We start from the raw sequence: 20,834 nt of genomic DNA, 5'->3' as shown, positions 1-20,834 counted from the left end.
GTTTTCCCTTTTAAATAACGTTAGGTAAACAAAGCTAATGCCCCGTGAAAGCCTGGTGAGTGGTGGGAAGCAGCCACAGCCCATGGGGGTCTTTTGGCACCAGGATGACTACAAAAGACACTAATCAGCTTAAACAGAACAGACTGAAAGTTGCTGTAATCTGGCAGCAGACAACTATGCTGTTTTGCAACATTTGAGCAGAGTTACTGCAGAAGGCCCTGCCAACTTGTCCCTTGCAGGTCTCTATGCGATTTAGAGACACTAAGTATCACAGCACCCCCTAGAGATGCAGAGCAAGGATTGTGGGGCCCAATTTAATAACAGAAACTGATGCACAGAGAGGGAAGTGACAAGTCAAAGGTCACAGTGACCGAGTGTCAGAAACAGAACCCAAGCGTCCTGACTGCTAGCCCCTGGTTCAAGCCACGAGCCTATGCAGATCCAGCAGAACAGCTGATGAAGTGGGTTCTAGCCCACAAAGGCTTACACTCAAATACATTTGTTAGTCTCGATGCCACAAGGATGCCTCGTTGTTTTTACTGATACAGACTAACACAGCTGCCACTCTGAAGTGTGTAAAGGGTTCCCTAAAGCACAAGCAAGGCCGTTAAAAGCTAGAAGAGATGTGGTGGCAGTTTCCTTCCCTCCAGTTTCTGTGCCAGAGAGAAATCAAGGTCAAACAGCTCAAATCAGCATTCTTTCCCCACTGCCCAGTCCCTGCCACTTCTTGAACATTTCCATAGCATCTTCCAAACCAGCGATTGCAGAGGCTCTGACAAAGCGCTTCATCCACTACTGAAATGCAGCCACTTCTAGGGTGGAGCACGGCAACTCTAAACTGTTCAGGACAGGAAGGGAAGAAAAACAACGTAGCCAACTGGGTCGGCTGGGTCAATTCAGTAAATAAGAACAGCTGCCCAAGTCGGAATGTGGCCATGGCTCCAGGGCAACACCCTTCCTCTTTCAGGATTTGACTCTCATTTGAGATCTATCCCCAGGCCTCAAGTTACCAGGGCACATGGCATGTGGGTAGAAGGATACAGGACCATTCTCTTCAGGAAGGAAGAGCATTCATGCCCGAAAAAAAGTCTTCAGACACTAATGGAGCCTGGGTTTAAGGGGCATTCTCAGGAATTTCTGCAGTCTGGCCAGTTCAATGCCAGGGGGGAAACTACAGGGACAATCAGCACATACCCCACAGGTATTTTAGCTCAGTATGAAGCTGGATCTTAAATTCCTGCCCTCAGGTCAAGATTAACATAACCTGGCTGTAGTCAGTAGCAACAAGATTTTAATCCCCTAACAGGAAAGTTTTGCTTCCTAATGGTGAAAGGAACTGGCTGGGGAGCCTTAATGAGGAATGTGCAGCCTGCGGAAGCCATTCCAGGCTGCTGTCCTGCAGAGCCAGCACAGTGACCATGTCCCAAGCGATTCCTTTGAGAAGGCCTCTCTGCTGCCACTCTACAGGTGGCCTCCTATACCTAGGAAGGAGCAGAGCAAGAGGGGAATAAAAAGGAAGCCAGATGGGTCGTCGGATCCCATCACTCGTGTATGCCGAAGGGACCCCAAGGAGGCCAGAAGGGAGTTTAACAGTTTAAAAGGCAGTGTGTCATTCCCCCCCTATGCACCAAGCTCTAACTGATCCCCTATGGGCTGGAAGCCATGCTAATTTCCCCACACTAGTCAGATCAAGGTCATGGCATGTCAGTAGGCAGCACAAGGAGACCCAGCTGGCACGGACAGGGCTGCTCGCAGGAGAGCGTCAGGGGGAGGCAGATAGGCTGGGTCATTGCTCTCTCTGTGCCCTGGTCCTCTTGTGGCCCTGCTGTGGACATGGAGGGAGATAGGAAAGTTTGGCATTCCGGTGACTTTCTGCACAGCATGGGCAGTCTCGATTCCCCGCCAACGCCCCAGCCCTGGGCCAGCACCACTGCTGGGAAGGCGGGGGATGGAGGAAGCGGTGCACTCTGCCTTTGTCCCAGAAGAGCTAAGCTCTGATCCCAGCGAAGCAGTGGGGGCTGCATGCTTAGTGCGGCTGGACAGAGCCACCCCCACAAAAGACCTCACATCCCTTACATGCTCCAAACAATAAGAATGAAACAAAGGGATTTGTTTCCCCAAGTGGAAGAGCAAACAAAGTCTGGCCTGCACTGACATTAGCTTCACCACTCAGCCTTTGCCTCTGGCAGAATCACAGCTGGCTTCTGCTCCCAGCCAGAACAACAAGGAGGGGAAAGCTTGTTCCCACGGAACCATGGCACCAAGATGACAGCCTCGGCAGCAGGCGCGGCGTGCCAGCCGATAGTTGGCAATGTCATTTCCCAGCCAGATCTCTGCTTGCTTCTTAGGAGCAAGGGCACCAGGGCCAAGAGCTGCAGAGACTGGATTCAAGGAGGAAGAGGAGTTGTTCTAGTCAGCGGTAACCAGCTGGGGGGTTGCAGTGGTAGGATGCCCTCTGTGCTTCACCATATATGCAGAGCTGAACCAAGGGCTAATCCAGATAGAGCCTCTTTCTCGCTACCCACCCCGATGTTGGCCAGGGAGCCCTGATTCTGACGTGGGGGCTAGAGCCTAAACAACCCACCTCTCTGCAAACTAGACGCCTCCAGAACACTGAGCCAGCGTGACGCGGTAACACAAAGGTCACCGTGCACCAGAGCAGGGTCCTGCAAGACACATGGAAATGGAGCGGCTGTTCAGAGTGGGATACGGGCTGCAGCAGGAAGAGCAGAAGACAAAGTCAAGAATAGTTTGAGAGCCTGCTCTTCTGCCTACAAGGAAGAGCCATGCGCTTGGCTGCTGGCATCGGGGCACAACAGGGGCCACGTGAGTCACAGTCAGGGAGGCAGCTGCTCTCGGAACCATAGCTGGCATTACTCCCCTGGGTCTGGGCTCAGACGTACTAAAGAGGCCTGGCAGAGACAGAGAAACATGCAACTCTCCCCAGGCTTTCTGCCAGCTCTCCTCACTGCTCCCCTCCAACCTGACAGTGCTCGATGAAATCCTGCAAATGCCTCGCCCCCCAAATCCTCCCTGGGTAGCAGTCTGAGTCAGCCATTTCTGAGCACAGTTTCCTGTGCCTCTGTCCCCTGAAGACCAGGTCTGGGCTGTTTGCTTTGAGGGCTGCACTCTGAACGTGTTAATTCAGAGGGCAGAGAGAGGAAAGAGATGAGCTGCAGGCAGCAGGTACTGTTGTGCTTGAAGAATCACAGCTGTGGACCCATTGTGGGGTGCGCTGTGAGGCATGAAAATATCCAACAGTCACCTGTTGTCACGCCCTGGAAGAATGGGCTTTATGGAAAGGGAGGAGAATTTCCAGTCCCTAACAGGAAAGGATTCCAGGCCTCCTGCCCAGCTCAGCTACAGGGACAGAACGCTCCATTAGTGCCAGAGCACTGACGAGAAGCAGTTCGGTTACAACTGCGCTTAGCCTAGTCTTGTCTCGGCAATCTGGAGCGCCTGTCCCCATCTCAGTCGGGAAGCTATTTTATGAATCTGGCCATTACACTCATAGAGGCAATGGCCGATCTTGCCCTTCCATTGGCTTCCAGAGATTTTCGGCTAGATGCCAATGCTTTCTGCAGGATTCCACAGGACAGGAGAACTTGCCTCCAACGTTGTCCCTGCAGCACAATTCTCTCAAAGCCCTGCAGCCTCTGCCACTTACAGGCTTTCCTCAGCCTGCTTTTGGGGCATTTCTCTATTTAGTTCCCTGAAGCACAAGTCAGATCCCTTTCAACTAGATCAGAACTCTCCCAGCTAAACATGCCCACATCCCTCTTCTGGATCCAGCAGTGCTTCCAGGCAGAACAGCACACAGGGCAGGGGAGGGGAGAGCTGTACACCAGGCATTAGGACTTTGAACAGTCTTCCTGCTCAACTCCTATTCAAAACTCGTTCCTGAACTGCCAGGCTCTTGACAAAGTGGCCACTGTCAGAAAGCAATTTCCTGCAATATTCTGGACACACCTTATCGAATTAAGTTTAATACCTTCAGGGTCCATGGTATTGAACATGAAATTGTTGATGTGTTATTGTAGGATTGCATGCAACTTTTCCAGGAGACTGACTAATGTAAACCCTGGGGAAATGTCAGGAACTTCAAAAAAATAAAAAAATAATAAAAAAAGATTTTGTGACAATGTGTGTGAAGTAGGCTTCATGGAAGGTACTAGAGAGGCCTTTTTAAGCTATGCCCTGGGGAGAAAAATCCACTGTCTTCTGAATACCTGCTCCTGGAAACTCCAATTCAAAGACCCCTGAACTATATAAAAGATGGATTAAACTTCACATGAGTGAGCTAGTGCTGAACTGAGGCTGTTACGAACCTGTACCCAGAGAAGAGACCCCTTTGTGGGGTTTAAAAGGATGATCAACTGGCAGAGCCCATGGCGGAGTTGGGGTGAGCTTTGGGAAGCTTATTAGCATGTGCGTAGGTTCTTTTATTGTTTTTAATAGGTTCTCTTTGCAATGTTTTTACCCTAAAAATAAAGTAGCCTAACTGTGTCAGTTACTCTGTTCTTAGTCTCGGTGCTGGGGTCTGCTTAGACCATCTCTCTTGAGCTAGGAATAACACAGTGAAGGCAGGGAACCGTTCAGCCTGAAGATACCCCAGTCAGAAGGGAGAGAAGTGTGTCTCCATCCATGCATGGCAACAGCCAGTGCGTGCCCTTGCTGGACCACTGAGGGGAAAAACAGGTGTAGTTGCCATGAACTGTGACAGGCACCTCTTTTGCTGACTGCTCATCTGACTTGATCCCAAAGGCCCCTTGCTTATGGGAGATGCTTAAAATCAGGCTCTTTGGGATGGGGTGGGAGTATGTGTGGAAGAGAAAAGGGGTTCTTCTCTGTGATGACTCAGTACCCCGCTAATCAAAGCAGGGCAAGGGAAATAGCTGCATGAGCTGGCATCCTGGGCACGGGATACCCGTGAAGATAGTTCGGGGACAAAGAGAGAGGGGGCAGACAGGAAATGTCTCGATTGCTCTGACTGGATAGAATCATGAAGAGGAGGGGTAATGTTTATCCGGACTTCAGGAACACTCACTACCATGTAATACTCAAAGCTCACTGAGAAGCACAGCGAGGTCCCCCCTCGGAGGGCAAGCCAAATGAATGGACTGGCAGTGGCACTGAGCAGAGGAAGAGCTGGTGCAGCCTGGGACAGAGAGAGGAAACTGGTGAAGCCCTGGAGACTGGCAAACCCACAATGATACAGTTCAGAGCAACTGCATAATATCTAGGCAAATCCATCAGTGATTTAGGCCACCACAAAGTGAGTGGAAGGTGCAAAGGAGCCCACTGGCAGCAGCTACATGCCCCCCTGGCCCCAGCTCTCTTTTCCCCTCCCCTCCATAGACAAAAACAAGCAGACATGGAATTTCCTTCCCCGTCCCTCAGCCCATTCCAGATAACTCACAGCTGTAGAAAGACGAGATGCCAGCGTCATCTCTAGGTTCCCCTTCAGTCCCAGCAATGCAGGAACCAGGATAAATACTTCAGTCACATTTTTGAACACGTCCCAGTGCTGCAAGATGAAAAGAGTTTATGTATTATACATAGTGTGTACATACACACACACACACACACACACACTCTGTCTCTCTCTCAAAGAATCTTGGTACAATGTAACAGTTGCAGGTGGTAAGCTCTTTGGGGGCAAAGATGGTCTTTTTGTTCTGTTTGGACAACACCTAGCACAATGGGTTCCTGCTCCATGACTGGGATTACAAGGCACTTCAGTAGAATACCAGCCAGACTGTAGAGGAGTTTAATTTCTAGGTCTCTTTCCCTCAGAAGTACATCTTTGAGAGGTGAAACACGAAACTGGTAATAACTGTAACTCCCAGGCTCAAATGCTTTGACTATACCCCCAGCTCTGGTTCCATTCCTTCCCTGTTTCAAGACCAAGGAACTGCCAAGCTCTTTGCAAAGTGGACCCAAGTGTTGGAAAGTCTCTGTTTTCCTATGGCAATGACTGGAGTCGTCCTCCACCTCCTACTGCAGCACAAAGGGCAGGGGCAGGATTTGAACACCGTGCCTTTCTCTGTCAACGGTAAGAGCAGTGGCACAGCCAGGTGGAACGAACAGGGGGAGCGATCACAAAAAAAGGAGACACCCCCTGGGGTGCTTTTACTCACTCGGTGGTGCTTTTACTGACAGGGCGGCGCTCTGGGTTTTCAGCAGCGGGTTCTTCACTCGCTCCGTGGGTCTTCGGCGGCGGGTCCTTCAGTGCTGCCAAACACAACCGGAGAGAGTGAAGGACCCGCTGCTGAAGTGCTGCCAAAGATCTGGAGTGCCGACAGGTGAGTAAAAAAAATTACCGTAAGAGCCTGCTCGACTGTTGATCAAGTGTCTATCTACTGAGACCAATAGGCCCTGCTCTTATGAACAGACGCAGATCAGTTACAGAGTCAGTTATCGGAGAAGCCTAACTATGCTACACCTTCGTTCGGAAGGGAATTTCAGGAAAGCTATTTCATTATTTATGCAGTTGGACATTTTGACTCCATGTGGCCCGTGAATACATAAACCTAGAATAAACCTTTGCTGGGACCCCGCAGGCCCAGCCGAGATCACAGCCCCACTGTGCGAGGGGCTGTATATACACCTCTTAAGAGAGGGTCCTGCCCTGGAAAGCTCATGCTCTAAACAGACAAGACATTTTACAAACATGGAAATGGAGGCGCAGAGAGATCCAGTGTTGGACAGTTACTTGAAGTATTTGGCAGAGCCAGGAACTGGACCCAGGTCTCGGTCCCAGTCCAGTGCCCCACCCACAAGACCATCCCCTCTGCGTGTGGAGTGCAAACACAGACGTTATGCTGCCAAAATTCCCATTGCCTTTCTCCTCCGCCAACCCCAGAAAAAGACAACATCACATGCTCTTGGCTTCTGCTGGAGCAGGACAGACTGATTTATCCTGCTAAGGGAGGGAGCCTGCCCTCTCTCACTCTGGAACCTGCATTGCTAAGAGACATGCTGCTGCCTAATCCACCCCCACAGCCAACTCGGTTTCCTTGTGCTAGAGACAGAGCTAACAACACTGGGCTGTTCAGGAAAGAGATGAAGAGTAATTGCAGGGTAAAGAGCCCAACAGCAGAGCAGCTGGCTTCCTAAGGCAGGATGGGGAAAAAAACCACTGAGACTACAGCTGAAAAACGGAAGGCTCAGAAAAACCTCAAGGGGTCAATCCTTTACTTTCATAAGCATTGAGCAAAAGGCTTCTTTGCTCCCTCTATTGCTGAGTTCCTGCCTGCCCGCAAGGGGAGCTAAGCACCATTGGAACAGATCCGGATGGCAATGGTGATGCCCCAGTCTCGGAGTAAGGCCCATCTGCCTTCCCAGCAATACATACATTACGCAGCTTCCCTTAGGCAACACGATAGAGAATGCCACGAGTTGCCTCTCTCCTGACAGGATGTTGGGGACGCAGACAGGACGCTTTTCCCTTCCCAAGATGGCACATGCTGGTATCTCAAAGATGAGGGCACTCTGACCCTTGTAGAACTAATGAATGAAATTGTTTTTAATTTTTCACTTTATTAATGTAACTTCATAAGTCAAGTTTTATGAATGAAACAACATGCATTCATAAAACCGGTTACCCCAATAACTGGCTAATTGACAAGGAAGATGCTTGTTAAGAGCCATAGCTGTTCAGTCAGCTGCCTTCGTAAGTTTCACTATCAACCCAATTCCTGCTTAAATTACTGAGACTTGCACTGTTTCAGTATTGTAACTTCCGTTCACCATTCACTACACTTGTCCATATTGTAACTTCTGTTCACTGTTTGCCATATTGTAATTCAAACCTCATTTTAAAACGCTTACTCCATTTTGTAAAAGCTTGCTGCAACCTTCATTTTTGCAAACCCTGCTGTAATCTTATTAGTTTAGATGTGCAAATGAGGTATGTATGGATGATGGAATCAACCTCCAGCCCCAGCCTGGCTTGATGAAATAGAGTTCAAACACCCCCGGCTGAAGATGCAGACAAGAGCCCTAACAAAGTAAGAAGAGTCCACCCTAAAAAGAAAAGGTACAATAGAAGGAAGATCAAAGCCAGGTCTGAGGGCTGAAAGTCATGTCTGCAATTGATGAGTGATCAATCACCAAATCCAGAGACAGCGTGACACAGCAAGACCTATAGGCCTTGGCTACACTGGTGCTTTACAGCGCTGCAACTTTCTCGCTCGGGGGTTTGAAAAAACACCCCCCTGAGCGCAGCAAGTTACAGCGCTGCAAAGCGCCAGTGTAAACAGTGCCCCAGTGCTGGGAGTGTGGCTTCCAGCGCTGCAAGCTAATCCTCACGGGGAGGTGGAGTACCTGCAGCGCTGGGAGAACTCTGGCGCCGCGACCACACACACACTTCAAAGCGCTGCCGTGGCAGTGCTTTGGAGTTTAGAGTGTAGCCAAGCCCATAGACTCTGGATTCAAACTAAAGCCTACAAAAAGGATTGGTGAGATGGAAGACTTTGGAGAGTAACATTCTGCTGCCAACATGGAAGGGCATCGGTGCATGCCCAACAGAAACCCAGCCCTTCCTTGTGCCTGGCTTTCCTGGCCAGTTAGCTGCCACAAGCTACGAACCCAAGCTGCAAAATCAAGCCACAAACTCAAGCTATGTTCAGGACTGGTAACTATGCAGCAGCTGCAGAACATCTGATGAGTGTGTGTGGGTGTGGGTGTGTATATAGGTATTAGGTATAATGTGTGTGTATAAGGATTAAGATATTAGTTATTGGTTATAAATCAAATTATCATAATAAATGTGGCATCTTTGTCTTACCCCCTGAAAAGATCCTGTGCAGTTTTGTCTGTATAACACCCTGAGCACGGGTCAAAACCAAGTCTGAATGTAAAGCTGTTTCACTGTGTCCTGGCACTCCCTCGTCCAGCTATACCTACCTGCTGTCTCCAGTCTAACACCTGGACTGTAAGTTCTTGGGGGCAGGGACTGTCTTTGTGTTCTGTGTTTGTACAGTGCCTGCCACGGGGGAGTCCTGGTCCATAGTAAGGACTTCTGCGTGCTATGCTAACACAAATTACTAACAGTAAAGGCTCACCTCCATGTCTGTTGCTCCATCCATTTAGTGGGGATAACAACAACCTGACCTCCTGCTTCGGAGATGGATTTCAGAGGTGCTGAGCACTTGCAGCTCCCACTGACTCAATTCCGCAGGTCACCTTTAAAGCACTGGATGTTGCAAGCGGTCAGCATTTTCGAAAAAAGAGCTCAGTTATTTATTATTTTATGTGGGGCTCAGTATGGCCGAGGGGACTGCTGCTCTGGGGCTTTGGAAAACCTCTCCCATCTACCAAGTCCAAGCCAGGCCCTGTGGCAACAGTAGGCAGCACAAGCATTAGCCTGGGAGCTAGAGAACAAGAGAAGGCCACAGGGTCAGTCTGTATCCAGCAGCCCCTTTGTATTAATTATACAAGAGCCCTGTCTTTGTCGCAAAGGACACTACAGCAGGAGGTCAGGTGGCAGCAAGAGGAACCTCCAGCCCTCCCCCTCTCTTGACCACGTATACTGCCATTGTACATTGACCTTTAAAAGTTCACACCAGGGGTTCTCAAACTGAGGGTCGTGAGGTTACTACATGGGGGAGGTCGCGAGCTGTCAGCATCCACCCCAAACCCCATTTGGCCTCCAGCATTTATAATAGTGTTAAATATATTTAAGAGTGTTTTTAATTCATAAGGTGGGTCGCACTCAGAGGCCTGCAATGTGAAAGGAGTCACCAGTACAAAAGTTTGAGAACCACTGGTGCCAGGAGAGCTGCTATAACTTATAACCAGAACCTGCTACAGCACATTCCCTCGGCAGGGCAGACACTGGGCCAAGTCAGGGATGTTCCTAGAAGAAGGGAGGGGGAAAAAAAAGCCGTTCCCAAAGAGGGAAAACAAGACTTTTCACCTGCATCAGCAGCTTGCTTGCTGCAGAGGGCAGGACCCATGGGCTCCTGCCAACTTTCTCATTATAAGACGTTACACCAGCCCAACGTACGGGCATATTTATATCAGCTCCAATGGCTCCTATGGGGCACAAAGTTCGCTGCAGTGGAGTGTGCCCAATGAACAGGCCTTTGAGGGATAATGCAACTCCCCCTCCCCGACTTAAGTGCTATTGTGCACAGAACTTCAGGAGAGACCCATGCCATTCAAATCCCTTCTCGCCCCTGTCAACAGCAGGAGAAAGTGTTTCTAAGGCTGAAGAGGGGAATCAGACAGTCAAGAGTTAAATCATGTTACAAGCTGTATTTAGATCTAATAGATCCTGGCAGTCTCAGCTGTCTGCTGACACATCTGCTGACTTGAAACTTGGGCAGTGCTTGATCTGTGACAGGGTTTGCCAGGGCTGAGCCCCGGCACCTATAGGCTTGGCAGTTCATAGCCCCGGCACCACTGGGCTCGCTGCATCAGTTATGAATGTAAAATAATTGCCTGAGCCCTGGCACCTCTTTCACTACAAATTAAACACTGAACTTGAAGTAAGATTTTCAGATGCACAACCACCTAAATCCCGTTTGCAAACATGACTTAGGTACTTTGGAACCCAACTTTAAATCCCATTCACTTTCATTGAAAGTCAAGTCTCATTTTGAAAAGTGCCTTTTGAACCCAAGTGCTTTTGAAAGTTTTACCAAGTCAAGCTTTTAAATTCCTGGTCGTTACGAGAGAGAAAAAAAACAGCGAGACGTGGACTCTATTCTGCTTCACATACTACACTGTCAGTTATGCTCCCCAGGAGAGAGTATTATGAGTGATCAGTCATAGAAGACACAAGGGGTAAATTGCATCATGGTCAAACCACAGGATGTATTTGCAGCTCTAGCAGTTAGGAAAATAGGAGCACCTGGAGACTGAACCCCTTGAGAATAAATACGGAACCATATCAAAACTTTTTTTTATTTTCAAGTCACACAAACTTCCAACGGCAGCCGCACTTTAAGGTCACGGACTATACTTGTAAAGTTCAGGAGCTAGCACATGCCCTCAAAAGCCACCCACCTGCCAAGTGGAGCTTTTACAACAGTCTTGCTGAATAAGAGATGACCCAGGCCTGTGCAAAAGTGCTGTTACTTCAAGGACAACAGCTGTATGTAAAACTCTGACATGTGTTTTGGGTAACCATATTTGGGTGTTTCAGAGCAGCACAGTTCTGAACAGGAGCGAGGTCTCCTCATTCAGAGGAGACTCCAGCAGCATGATGTTTAGTGATCCCTTGAAAGGAAGGGGTGAAGCACCCTGGAGAGGACACAGGTTAGGAGAGGGACCACTTGGCATATCCAGCCTTCTGTCCCCATGCCATGTCCCTCACGACACCCCTAGAGTGTTAGGTCAAGGGGCTGGGCCCCAACCTCTACCCAAAACCAAACCCAGAAATCAGGCCCCAGATCACCAGTAAATACTTGGTGCCACCTGCAACCTGGGAAAACATAGTGGTTTCAACACCACTGACCCCAAAATTCAGGGTGTGTGTGTGTGAGACATGCAGGTGACAAGGAGGTTTCAAGTCATGTGCGGTTCTTCTTGTGAATTACAGGCATGTGCAGGGACCATGGCCCCATTCCATATCTTACATAATTTTCTATGGGCTGGACAATGATCAAGGAGAACAAACATGTGATGCCCATCCTAGCTCCTTCCCTCTCCCTTCACGCCCCCTCTCCAGCCCAATCCCCGCTGGCACAGTCAAGCTGTGCTTAGATCATGTTACAAGCCACATGGACAGATTGTGATCCACCAGCTCAGCTCCAAACTCGATGTTCCATCAGACAGTGGGTTAGTTCTTATGTATTTCTACTATACAGCATACTTGACATGCCCTATAGTTACATATCATCCCTCATGCCAATTACGGTAGTACCTAAACCTCTGGAACAACAGGCCACGGAGATGCTCTCACTGGACTACAGCCAGTCATGCTGGGTATGTCAAAAGCAACATAACAGGCACGGCAAATAAAGAGATGCTCACCCCCAGAGAGACACAATCCTCCCTGCTCAGCACACCCCAGAGGGGGAGCAGACAAGCCTTGCAGCATGCCCAGATGGCATGTCAACAAACCAGGAATCTGTGGATGGAAGGGGGTTGTCCCCATGGCTTCCTGCTGTAGGAGAGCCACAGGTTTTGCACACTGGTCAGAACCCTGTTCTCCAGGAGCACAAAGGGATAGAGGCCTCTGATCCCAGAGGGGGCTCCCCCTGCTGAATGGCAAATTCTCAGCGCTCTCCCATGTTAGCAGCAGCAACAGCTCAACAGGGCAAGACAGGGCTAGCCCACAGTGTTAGCTTTCACTGGGCAGAGACCAATACACCCAGCAGGGAAGAAGCTTTCCTCCCCAACGGCCCCCTCCGGAACTGCCCTGCGCAACAGGTGAACAAACCTGCTGCATCAGGACCAGTCTGGTCAAGATAACAAAGGCACTGCCCTTTACCGAGAGGGCTACCCCCAGATCTTGTAGGACAGCGAGTCAAAAAGGCAGACTGCCTGGGTTTTTGTCCCATGGCCTTTAGATCGATCATTTAATACCAAGGCTAAACGGAGCTACTGAGGAGTTGGCAGCACATGCTGCATAGTTACATGTCCATGTCAAGCTGCCGGGTTACTGAGGAATGATGCAATTTGATTTGCTGCCTTCAGAAATAAAAGAGGGCTACCAATCCAGGGAGCTGCTGTGTTACCTCCTCCTCCACCTCCCACCGCTTTACTCCTACCTCCACTGTCATTAGGGCAGATCTTTGTTTAGAGGGACCTTCAGGTTGATTCTGGGTTTCAAAAAGAGCAGGGGCTCAAACCCGGTGACTAAAAATGTTTCGAAGGGGTGTGTTTTTAAAAAAATAAACGGCCCAGTAAAGCCATAGGAATTGTCACACCGGATGAGACAGAGGGTCCATCCGGTGGCCAGTACTAGCTGCTTCGAAAGGAGGCACACAAATGGCTTTAAAGGACAGGTCTGCAGTGAACTGGAGGGAGGGTGGGAAGGAGAAATATCATTCCAATCCCTGGTAGGTAAGGCTCACAAAACCGAGATTGCTGTTTTGATTTAAACATTCCCCGGCAGCTCAGATATGGGAGAACTAGTGTGCTAAACCCAAGAATGAAACTACCAGGTGTGCTGTCTCCGTGCTGTGCAAATCAAAAGCCAGCCAGAACGGTAAGTGACTGCGGTTAAAGTATTTTCATGTTGAATGATCTAAGGTGTTGCATACCACAGCTCGGGCCAACTGTGTGGGGATTTTCAAAACTGGATTTTTATTTTGACAGCAATTCTTCATGAGGACGGCTCTATTTTGCTCAGATAAATAACCTCACACACCCACAGCGAACTGATACCTTATTCCCGGCATCAGTTTTTACTTCCCTTCAGCTGATGCACGTTTTTGCTGTGTGACATTACAGTGAAAGACAGATCGAAGAAGTCCATTCTCTATCTTGTTCCGGGTGTTCAGGAAGCTGGTTCACAACACCAGCCCTTCAGGACAGCTGGGAAATGGTTAAGCTGCTGACCAGCTGCCAAGGACACAAGTGCTGGGAACACCAGGGTCACAGTGTGTGACTTTGGCACCAGATCTATGGTCAGTTAGGTCACTTTCCCCATACAAAATCCAAGCAAACTGCACAACTTGTTCACCTTGCAATGCAAGTCACCACTCCCAGGGGCTGTTATGAAACTCTCCAAGTCCAAGACATTCAGGTAGTTGCAATACCACACTACAATAAGAATCAGATACTCTAGTTTTCTCGGGGAAGCCTTCCCTCTGCTCTGCTCGAGTCACTGCTGGAATGGTCAGAGGAATCTAATGTGCATTGCCAATATCACGCAGGGCAAACCCACCCACCCACCAAAGGCAGTATCCCAAGTTGTTGAGTTTTAGAACTAGGGTCCCCCAGTCACATTCCCAGAAAGCTGTTTCCAACTCAGCCCTTTAGCATTTTTCAGGGATTGATTGATTTTATTTTTTAACTCTGTTCAGATCAGGTTGGTCTCCAACCCAGCCTTTGGGGCAACATCAGGACGGAGCCAATCTCCTCCGATAATGAGAGGGCTTTCTGGCTGCACACAGCCCTCTAACTCCTCCCAGTTTTAATGCAGATCAGGTAGCCGACAGAACCATGGTGCTCTTGAAAAAGAGCATTCAAGCACAGCAGAGGGTGACCTTCACAACAGCTGCTCCAGCTGCACACGTGTTCACTGCAACACTGACTCTAGCCCCCAGCCTTCCAAACACACAGGAAGTTTCTCTAATAGCACTGCTCTTTGGTTCTAACAATTCCAGATTCAGAACAGAATGGGACGTGGCTGCGTCGAAATGGAAGCAGATGCCTAAATTCCAACCCTTCCCAAGTTATGAGTTTACCTTAAAGCGCTGGAGAAAGAAGTTTGCCATTGGTACTTCTACGGCCCCCATCACTGCAGTAGCCAACCATCTCACAATCCCATGCATTTATCCCTTCCTGTGAGGCAGGGCAGTGCTCTTATCCCCCTTGTACAGACAGGAAAATGAGGCACAGAGGCTAAGTGACTTGCCCAAGCTCTCTTGGCAGAGGTAGGGACTGAGCCTGGGTCTCCCAAGTCCCTGGCTAACCACTGAACCTTCCCTTTATACACAGAGAAGTGTGCCTTGGGTTAGGGAAAGCTTCCCACATCCTCCTTTGCAAGCGACAGACCCCTTGACAGACCCGTTAGGCAACTTGGGGCAATTCATTCCCTAGCCCACATGCCCAGCCCAACTAGCACTGTGGAGTACTCGGCCCAGAACTGGATAGCAATGCCACATTTCACACAAAATCACCCAGTCACCACCACACGCCATGGTCCCAGCATTTGAGTCACCACGCTCTTGGGGTAGAATCAAGCCAGGAGCCAGGGAACAGGATTCGGAGCCCAAGCCATGCAGAGTCCCCAAAGTAATAGTAGGTTTTAGCCTTACTTGTACGATGTCCAGCACCATGCCAGCAGCTACTGTCCCAAACCCGGCCAGCAGGAAAGGGAAGAGGACCTGCAGCCCGATGGAGAAGGAGGTCTCCTTGAGAGGGGAGGCAGGCTCAGGGCCCTGATCCGTACTGGTGTCGTCGCTCTCATTGCTCTGGCTGCCGTTCTCCAACAGGGCGTCCTCTTCTCGCACCCCTTTGGCGTTGGCCTGGGAGTCCAGCACCACCACCTCCACCCCTTCCCTGTCAGGCTCCAAGAACTCCGAGGGCTCCATGAGCTGCTGCCGGTCCGGACTGGCCAGGCAGTCCACGGGCACAGCCACGATTGGTAGCACCACCCCATTGGTCTGGTGAGCCTCCTTCTGCTCGAGCTTGCAGGACATGCTGAAGGGTGGATGTCCCTCGACCTGCAATCTGGGGGCCTACAGCAGGCAGCTGTCCCAGAAAAGACCTTCTGCCCGGGGCTTAAGCCAACGCCCCTTCCTGCATCTAGATGCCACGTCCTTTGTCCTTGTGTGCCTGCCCTCGACTGCAGAGGCTGATCCCCTAGCAGAGATCCCCATCAAGCACAATCCAGAAATGGGAGACACCAACCACCAAGATGGCAGAGGAGCAGGAGGAGTTTCCAGATACAACCCCTTGACTCTAATTCCCCTGTTCCCAGAAGAAGGAGCCGTAGAAGCACACGCAGTCTCCCAGATTCTCTTCTTTGGTTCTTGACACCTTAGGGCATATTCTTCCAACACGCAGTGTTCCCCTACCAAGCCCTGGCTCCAGCAGCTGGACTCGTGCTCAGTTGCTTTTAAGAGGAAATGGGGGAAACATAAAACAGAGTCAAACAGTCTTTCAAACCTGGATGTTAGAAAGCAGGATTTTAGAATAAAAAAGTTCAAAGGGAGTGGAATTTGGGGTTCTCTCCTTTTAAAAGCATAAAGTTCCCTTGATTTCAGCTCCTTGGGTCATTCCAGTTTAATTACTTAGCCAGGCAAGGAACTGGGAGGATCAGAGTTTAAAAATAAAGCACCGCCTGAATGAACTCTCTTCTTCGGAGCTACAGATCTGCTTTCTTCTTCCCAGGCACCTCGCTTTCATGGGGAGACAGTGCAGAGGAGTCTTGGTTGGTGCCTGGCAGCTGACAGCCTTTTCATGCCTTGTAGCCTCTTTTCCCCGCTCTCTGCAGAACAGCTGGGTCACCAGCAAGCTCCAACTGCAGCAGTGAGCCTCTGCGTCCTCCTGTGTAAGGGAATCTCTCACCTTACAACACGTGGCAAGGATGACTCTTAACTAAAGGAACAGGAAGTTCCCAGATAGGGTTACTTGGTGAGCCTGGCTAGTGCTGGCAGGGATGCTGGCATTGAGAGACTGCCTGGCTCACACCCACGCTCCAGGGACTGCTGCGCTCTTTCACCTTAAAACAGGAGAGAAACAAGGGATACAAATATTTTATCTAACCTTTCCACAGTCAGCACAATGGTGCATTCATTCAGCAACACTTCCCTCCCGTGCACTGGCCTTCAATGGCTTTACTATTCTGCTCTCTAGAACATGCTGCTGAGCTAGTTAACCCTCCCCCACAACTCCTGGCACACACAGCAGCAGGACAATATCAAACGGGGGTGGGGGGAGAGAGAAGGGGAGGAGGCACAGATCACATTGCTTATGCGGGGTAACCAATCTGCCCTGTTCTGTTCCCCCCACTGAGCCCATACATCTCCCATCACCTCCTCCCAGCCTGTAAAGTCCTAGGTGGGACGCTCATGCACCAAAGTCACGAGACAGGGTGAACAGATGTGGTCAGCCCAGAGGACAAATAGCATTGTTCAGCTATTGAGAGCCACCGTTGCAACACCAGGCAAGCAGATGCGCACATGTTCCCAGATGGCCCGCTACTGGTTCCAGACATGCCGGACAGCAGAGCGGAACATTTCCCCAGCTGACACGTGAGTCGGCAGCCTCTGAGTTCAAGAGCCAAGATTTCCCTGATACTTTGCAATAAGCATGAGACCAAGCCGTAGAGCAAGGGTGGGCAAAATATAGCCCAGATCTGGCCCATATAACATTTCTATCTGGCCTCCTCTGCCCGCTTGCAATCTCCAACTCCGAGCCGCTAGAAGTCCCATGGCACAGTGGGGCGCTCAGGCAGGCTGCATGCCTGCCTGCAGTGGTCCCACGTCACTCCCGGAGGCTGCTGCTGGCATGCCTCTGCATGCCCCAGGGCAGGAGGCAGCTCCGCGTGCTGTCCCGGCCCCCAGCACCATCCTCACACCAGAAACCAGCCAATGGGAGCTGCGGGGGCAGTGCTTGTGTGGGTGCGGGCAGCACATGGAGACCCACTGCCCATCTTCCCCGCATGGGGCACACAGAGATGTTCCAGCAGCAGCCTGCCTGCCACAGTCGCTTCTGGGAATGGCGTGGGGCCACGGTATGCAGTCAGCCTGCCTGAGCCCTGCTGCACTGCCAGCCTGCCAGAGCCTGCACCTTATACCCCCTCCTGCACCCCAACTCCCTGCCCCAGGTCAGAATCCCCTCCTGCACCAAACTCCCTCCAGATCCCACACCCTCTCCTGCACCCCAACACTCTCTGCACCAGCCCGGAGCTCCCTCCTGCACCCAGACCCCGCACTCCCTCCATTAATAGAGTAGAAATGTGTGGCCCGTAACAACTCACCAAAATCCGCAGAGTGGCCCCGCTGTGAAAATTATTGCCTGCCCCTGCTGTAGAGGGATACCATGATTAACGGGCATAATCCTGAGCAGGCTGGCGTGTGCGCACTAATGCTCTCTGCTGGATAGAATCACAAATGCTCCATGGACACCATGGGCCTTGGATTGCTAGGGGAGCTGGAAAATCAGAGCTCTCTCCCTGCTACTGCAGTACAGCGAAGTAACTTTCGTTGTGGTACAAAACCCCCTAGTGAGTACCAAGTTCTGCTCAGTGCTGGCTGGGGGCTCAAGCACAAAATGAACACCTGCCCTTCTCCCCAGACACAACCCATTAAGTATCATATGCGGAAGGGGGGGCATGTAATAATCGAAGACATTTTACCCCATTGAGCCATCACTACGTTTGTAAGGTGAATCCCAGCTTTGCTGAACGGATCCTGCAACTACAGTGCTATGACAAGCCACTCAGCTTGTAAGACGTACCCTGAACACAGGATACAGTGCCAAGTGCAAAGCTAGCTGGACCCCTATCATAACCTTAGTCCCACATTTGGACCTTAGCATCCAAAATATGGGGGTTAGCATGAAAACCTCCAAGCTTAGTTACCAGCTTGGACCTGGTACCTGCTGCCACCACCCAAAAAATTAGAGTGTTTTGGGGCACTCTGGTCCCCCTGAAAAAACTTCCCTGGGACCCCAAGACCCAAATCCCTTGAGTCTCACAACAAAGGGAAATAATCCTTTTTCCCTTCCCCCCTCCAGGTGCTCCTGGAGAGATACACAGACACAAGCTCTGTGAAACTACACAGAGAGACTCCCCCTCTCTGTTCCCAATCCTGGAAACAAAAAGTACTTTCCTATTCCCCCAGAGGGAATGCAAAATCAGGCTAGCAATCCAACACACAGATCTCCCCTTGATTTTTTCCTCCCACCAATTCCCTGGTGAGTACAGACTCAATTTTCCTGAAGTAAAGAAAAACTCCAACAGGTCTTAAAAGAAAGCTTTATATAAAAAAGAAAGAAAAATACATACAAATGTTCTCTCTGTATTTAGATGATATAATACAGGGTCAATTGCTTAAAAGAATATTGAATAAACAGCCTTATTCAAAAAGAATACAAATCAAAGCACTCCAGCACTTATATTCATGCAAATACCAAAGAAAAGAAACCATAGAACTTACTATCTGATCTCTTTGTCCTTACACTTAGAAACAGAAGACTAGAAAGTAGAAACTACTTCTCCAAAACTCAGAGAAAGCAGGCAGGCAGACAAAAGACTCAGACACACAATTCCCTCCACCCAAAGTTGAAAAAATCCGGTTTCCTGATTGGTCCTCTGGTCAGGTGCTTCAGGTGAAAGAGACATTAACCCTTAGCTATCTGTTTATGACAACCCCCCAGAGGAAAAAACCCACATGAAGCTACAGAGTTTCCACCTGCTACCTTGACAAGTCTTCCTAGTTTAGTCTCCCTTGTGCTGCAGGAATCTTTACTTGAGGGTGGAGGAAAGCTCATTGTGTTACACTCTGAAAACCACTCCTGGTAATAGTGTCAATACACTAAGCAACGGACACTGGTGCTTAGTTAACCACTACCGGTTAGTGCTTCCTTTTCACCCTCTGACAGTCTGTGATTCAGGCCACGGGTCATTTATCATCATTACTAGCCATGCCAATGCCCACAGATAGGCCAGCTTGTGATTCAGGAATCTGAGTAATCCAGCCAGCTCCACAAGGCCTCTCCTACCTCCTAGTCCAAACACATGTTTGAGTCACACACCTCAAAAGCCTCAACCTCTCCCCACCTGTTTGGACTGACTATGTCTATTACCTCCAATTGAAGAGTGGAACAGGACCCATCTCTCTCTCTCTTACACACCCCTCTCCCTCCTCCCCCAGTGTTATATTCTCCATAAATTGATCTCCTGCCTCCCTCTAGGTAATACCTATAAACACCCCTCCGATAACACCCCCAATGCCATTGGCAAAACCCTCCAGCCCAGAACAAATACCTTTTGAGTCAAGTACATCTAATATCCACCACAGCTATATCCCATTCAGATACAGAATTTTAAAGGGACTTGCTCCCCATATCCATCACGCCCACAGCCTGCTCCCCTGCCCCCCATCCATCACCCCCACAGCCTCTGCTGGGAAAGGATGCATCCAGTCTGGCATTTAGAGGGAAAGCTGGAGACTGACCAATAAGCCTCCTTCCCTAAGGAAAAACAAATGCATTCCCATCCCAATTCACCTCTCCTAGGCATGCTGTCCTTATGGTACATGCCTTGGCAACCCTGTGAAGGAGAACGCACCCCAGCACCATCCAGGCAGAGCCCCACCGTGGGGGTCCTATAATTGGGGCACATCCAGGGGAGCCAGAACAATTTGTATAGTCGGGATGCTGAGAGCCATAGAACCAAACCCTGTATCTGATAGAAATTACTTCAAGCCAGGGGGTGCTAGCTGCAGCACCCCCAGTTCCCATATGTATGGGCACACCAGGCACTAGCAAAAGCCTGAGGATGAGATTGACATACCGCAAGGAGGCTACATTGAACAGCGGCTCCTTTGGACACCACCAGCCCAGAGGCATGAAGCTGAACTGCATAAACCCCGAGGAGGTGCAGGTCCCCCCACCCAAATAAGAGTCCCCAGCGCCAGCAGGAATGTGCACGAGGCAGATAGGGGCGGGGGTGATAGGGACATACCCTGCAACAGGGCGGGGCACCTCCCCCAGCGGGTGACCAGCCCCCACCTCCACCCCAGTGACCCCCCGCATCCCCAGCAGGTTGCACCCCGCTCCCCGCGCCCTCCCATTGTGCCAGGCTCCCGACCAGCTGCAGGGCCCCCGCGCCGTGCACTGACCTGCCCCTGGGGGCTGCTGCCGGGGCCCGTCCGCTCCCTGCCTCTCTCCTGCCCCGGTGCGGCCACCGCTACATCGCCACTGGCCCAGCCTGCGCTCCAGCGGAGCCACCGCGGACAGAGCAGGGAGCTTGACATCACCAGCCTCCAATGGGGGCTCGGCGCCTGCAGCTCTGCTCCCTTGTGATTGGATGCCGCCTGCTGACGCAACAAGCAGCCCACCCCCGGCCGGCGACGAGTTCGATTGGCAGCATCTCTAGCCAACCGGAACTGGTAAGGACGCCGGGAAGGTGGAGCAAGGGGGCCTGCCCCTGTCACTGGGAGGCGGGGCTTCAGGGCGAAGGAGCCAATCACAGGCTG

The 20,834-nt window shown here is 50.6% G+C and overlaps 1 protein-coding gene across 3 annotated transcripts in view; it reads right to left on the bottom strand.

The window, feature by feature from the left end:
* Positions 1-20,603, bottom strand: part of SLC41A1 (solute carrier family 41 member 1) — a 34,012-nt gene extending 13,409 nt beyond the window's left edge. For 2 of the 3 annotated variants that reach the window (XM_050955609.1, XM_050955610.1), the window contains exons 1-3: positions 20,478-20,603; positions 14,943-16,351; positions 5,420-5,527 (exon numbers count right to left, since the gene is read on the bottom strand). In XM_050955609.1, coding sequence (XP_050811566.1) covers positions 5,420-5,527; positions 14,943-15,326 — 492 coding nt within the window. In that variant the 5' untranslated portion in view covers positions 15,327-16,351; positions 20,478-20,603. The remainder of the gene's footprint in view (positions 1-5,419; positions 5,528-14,942; positions 16,352-20,477) is intronic. The other variant, XM_050955608.1, reaches the window with a different exon arrangement.
* Positions 20,604-20,834: the final 231 nt, after the last annotated feature.

The sequence above is a fragment of the Gopherus flavomarginatus genome, chromosome 5 (assembly GCF_025201925.1).
Source record: "Gopherus flavomarginatus isolate rGopFla2 chromosome 5, rGopFla2.mat.asm, whole genome shotgun sequence".
Classification (NCBI taxonomy): Eukaryota; Metazoa; Chordata; order Testudines; family Testudinidae; genus Gopherus; species Gopherus flavomarginatus.
Note: the sequence above shows the minus strand (reverse complement) of the source record. Positions and strands in the feature narration are given on the sequence as shown.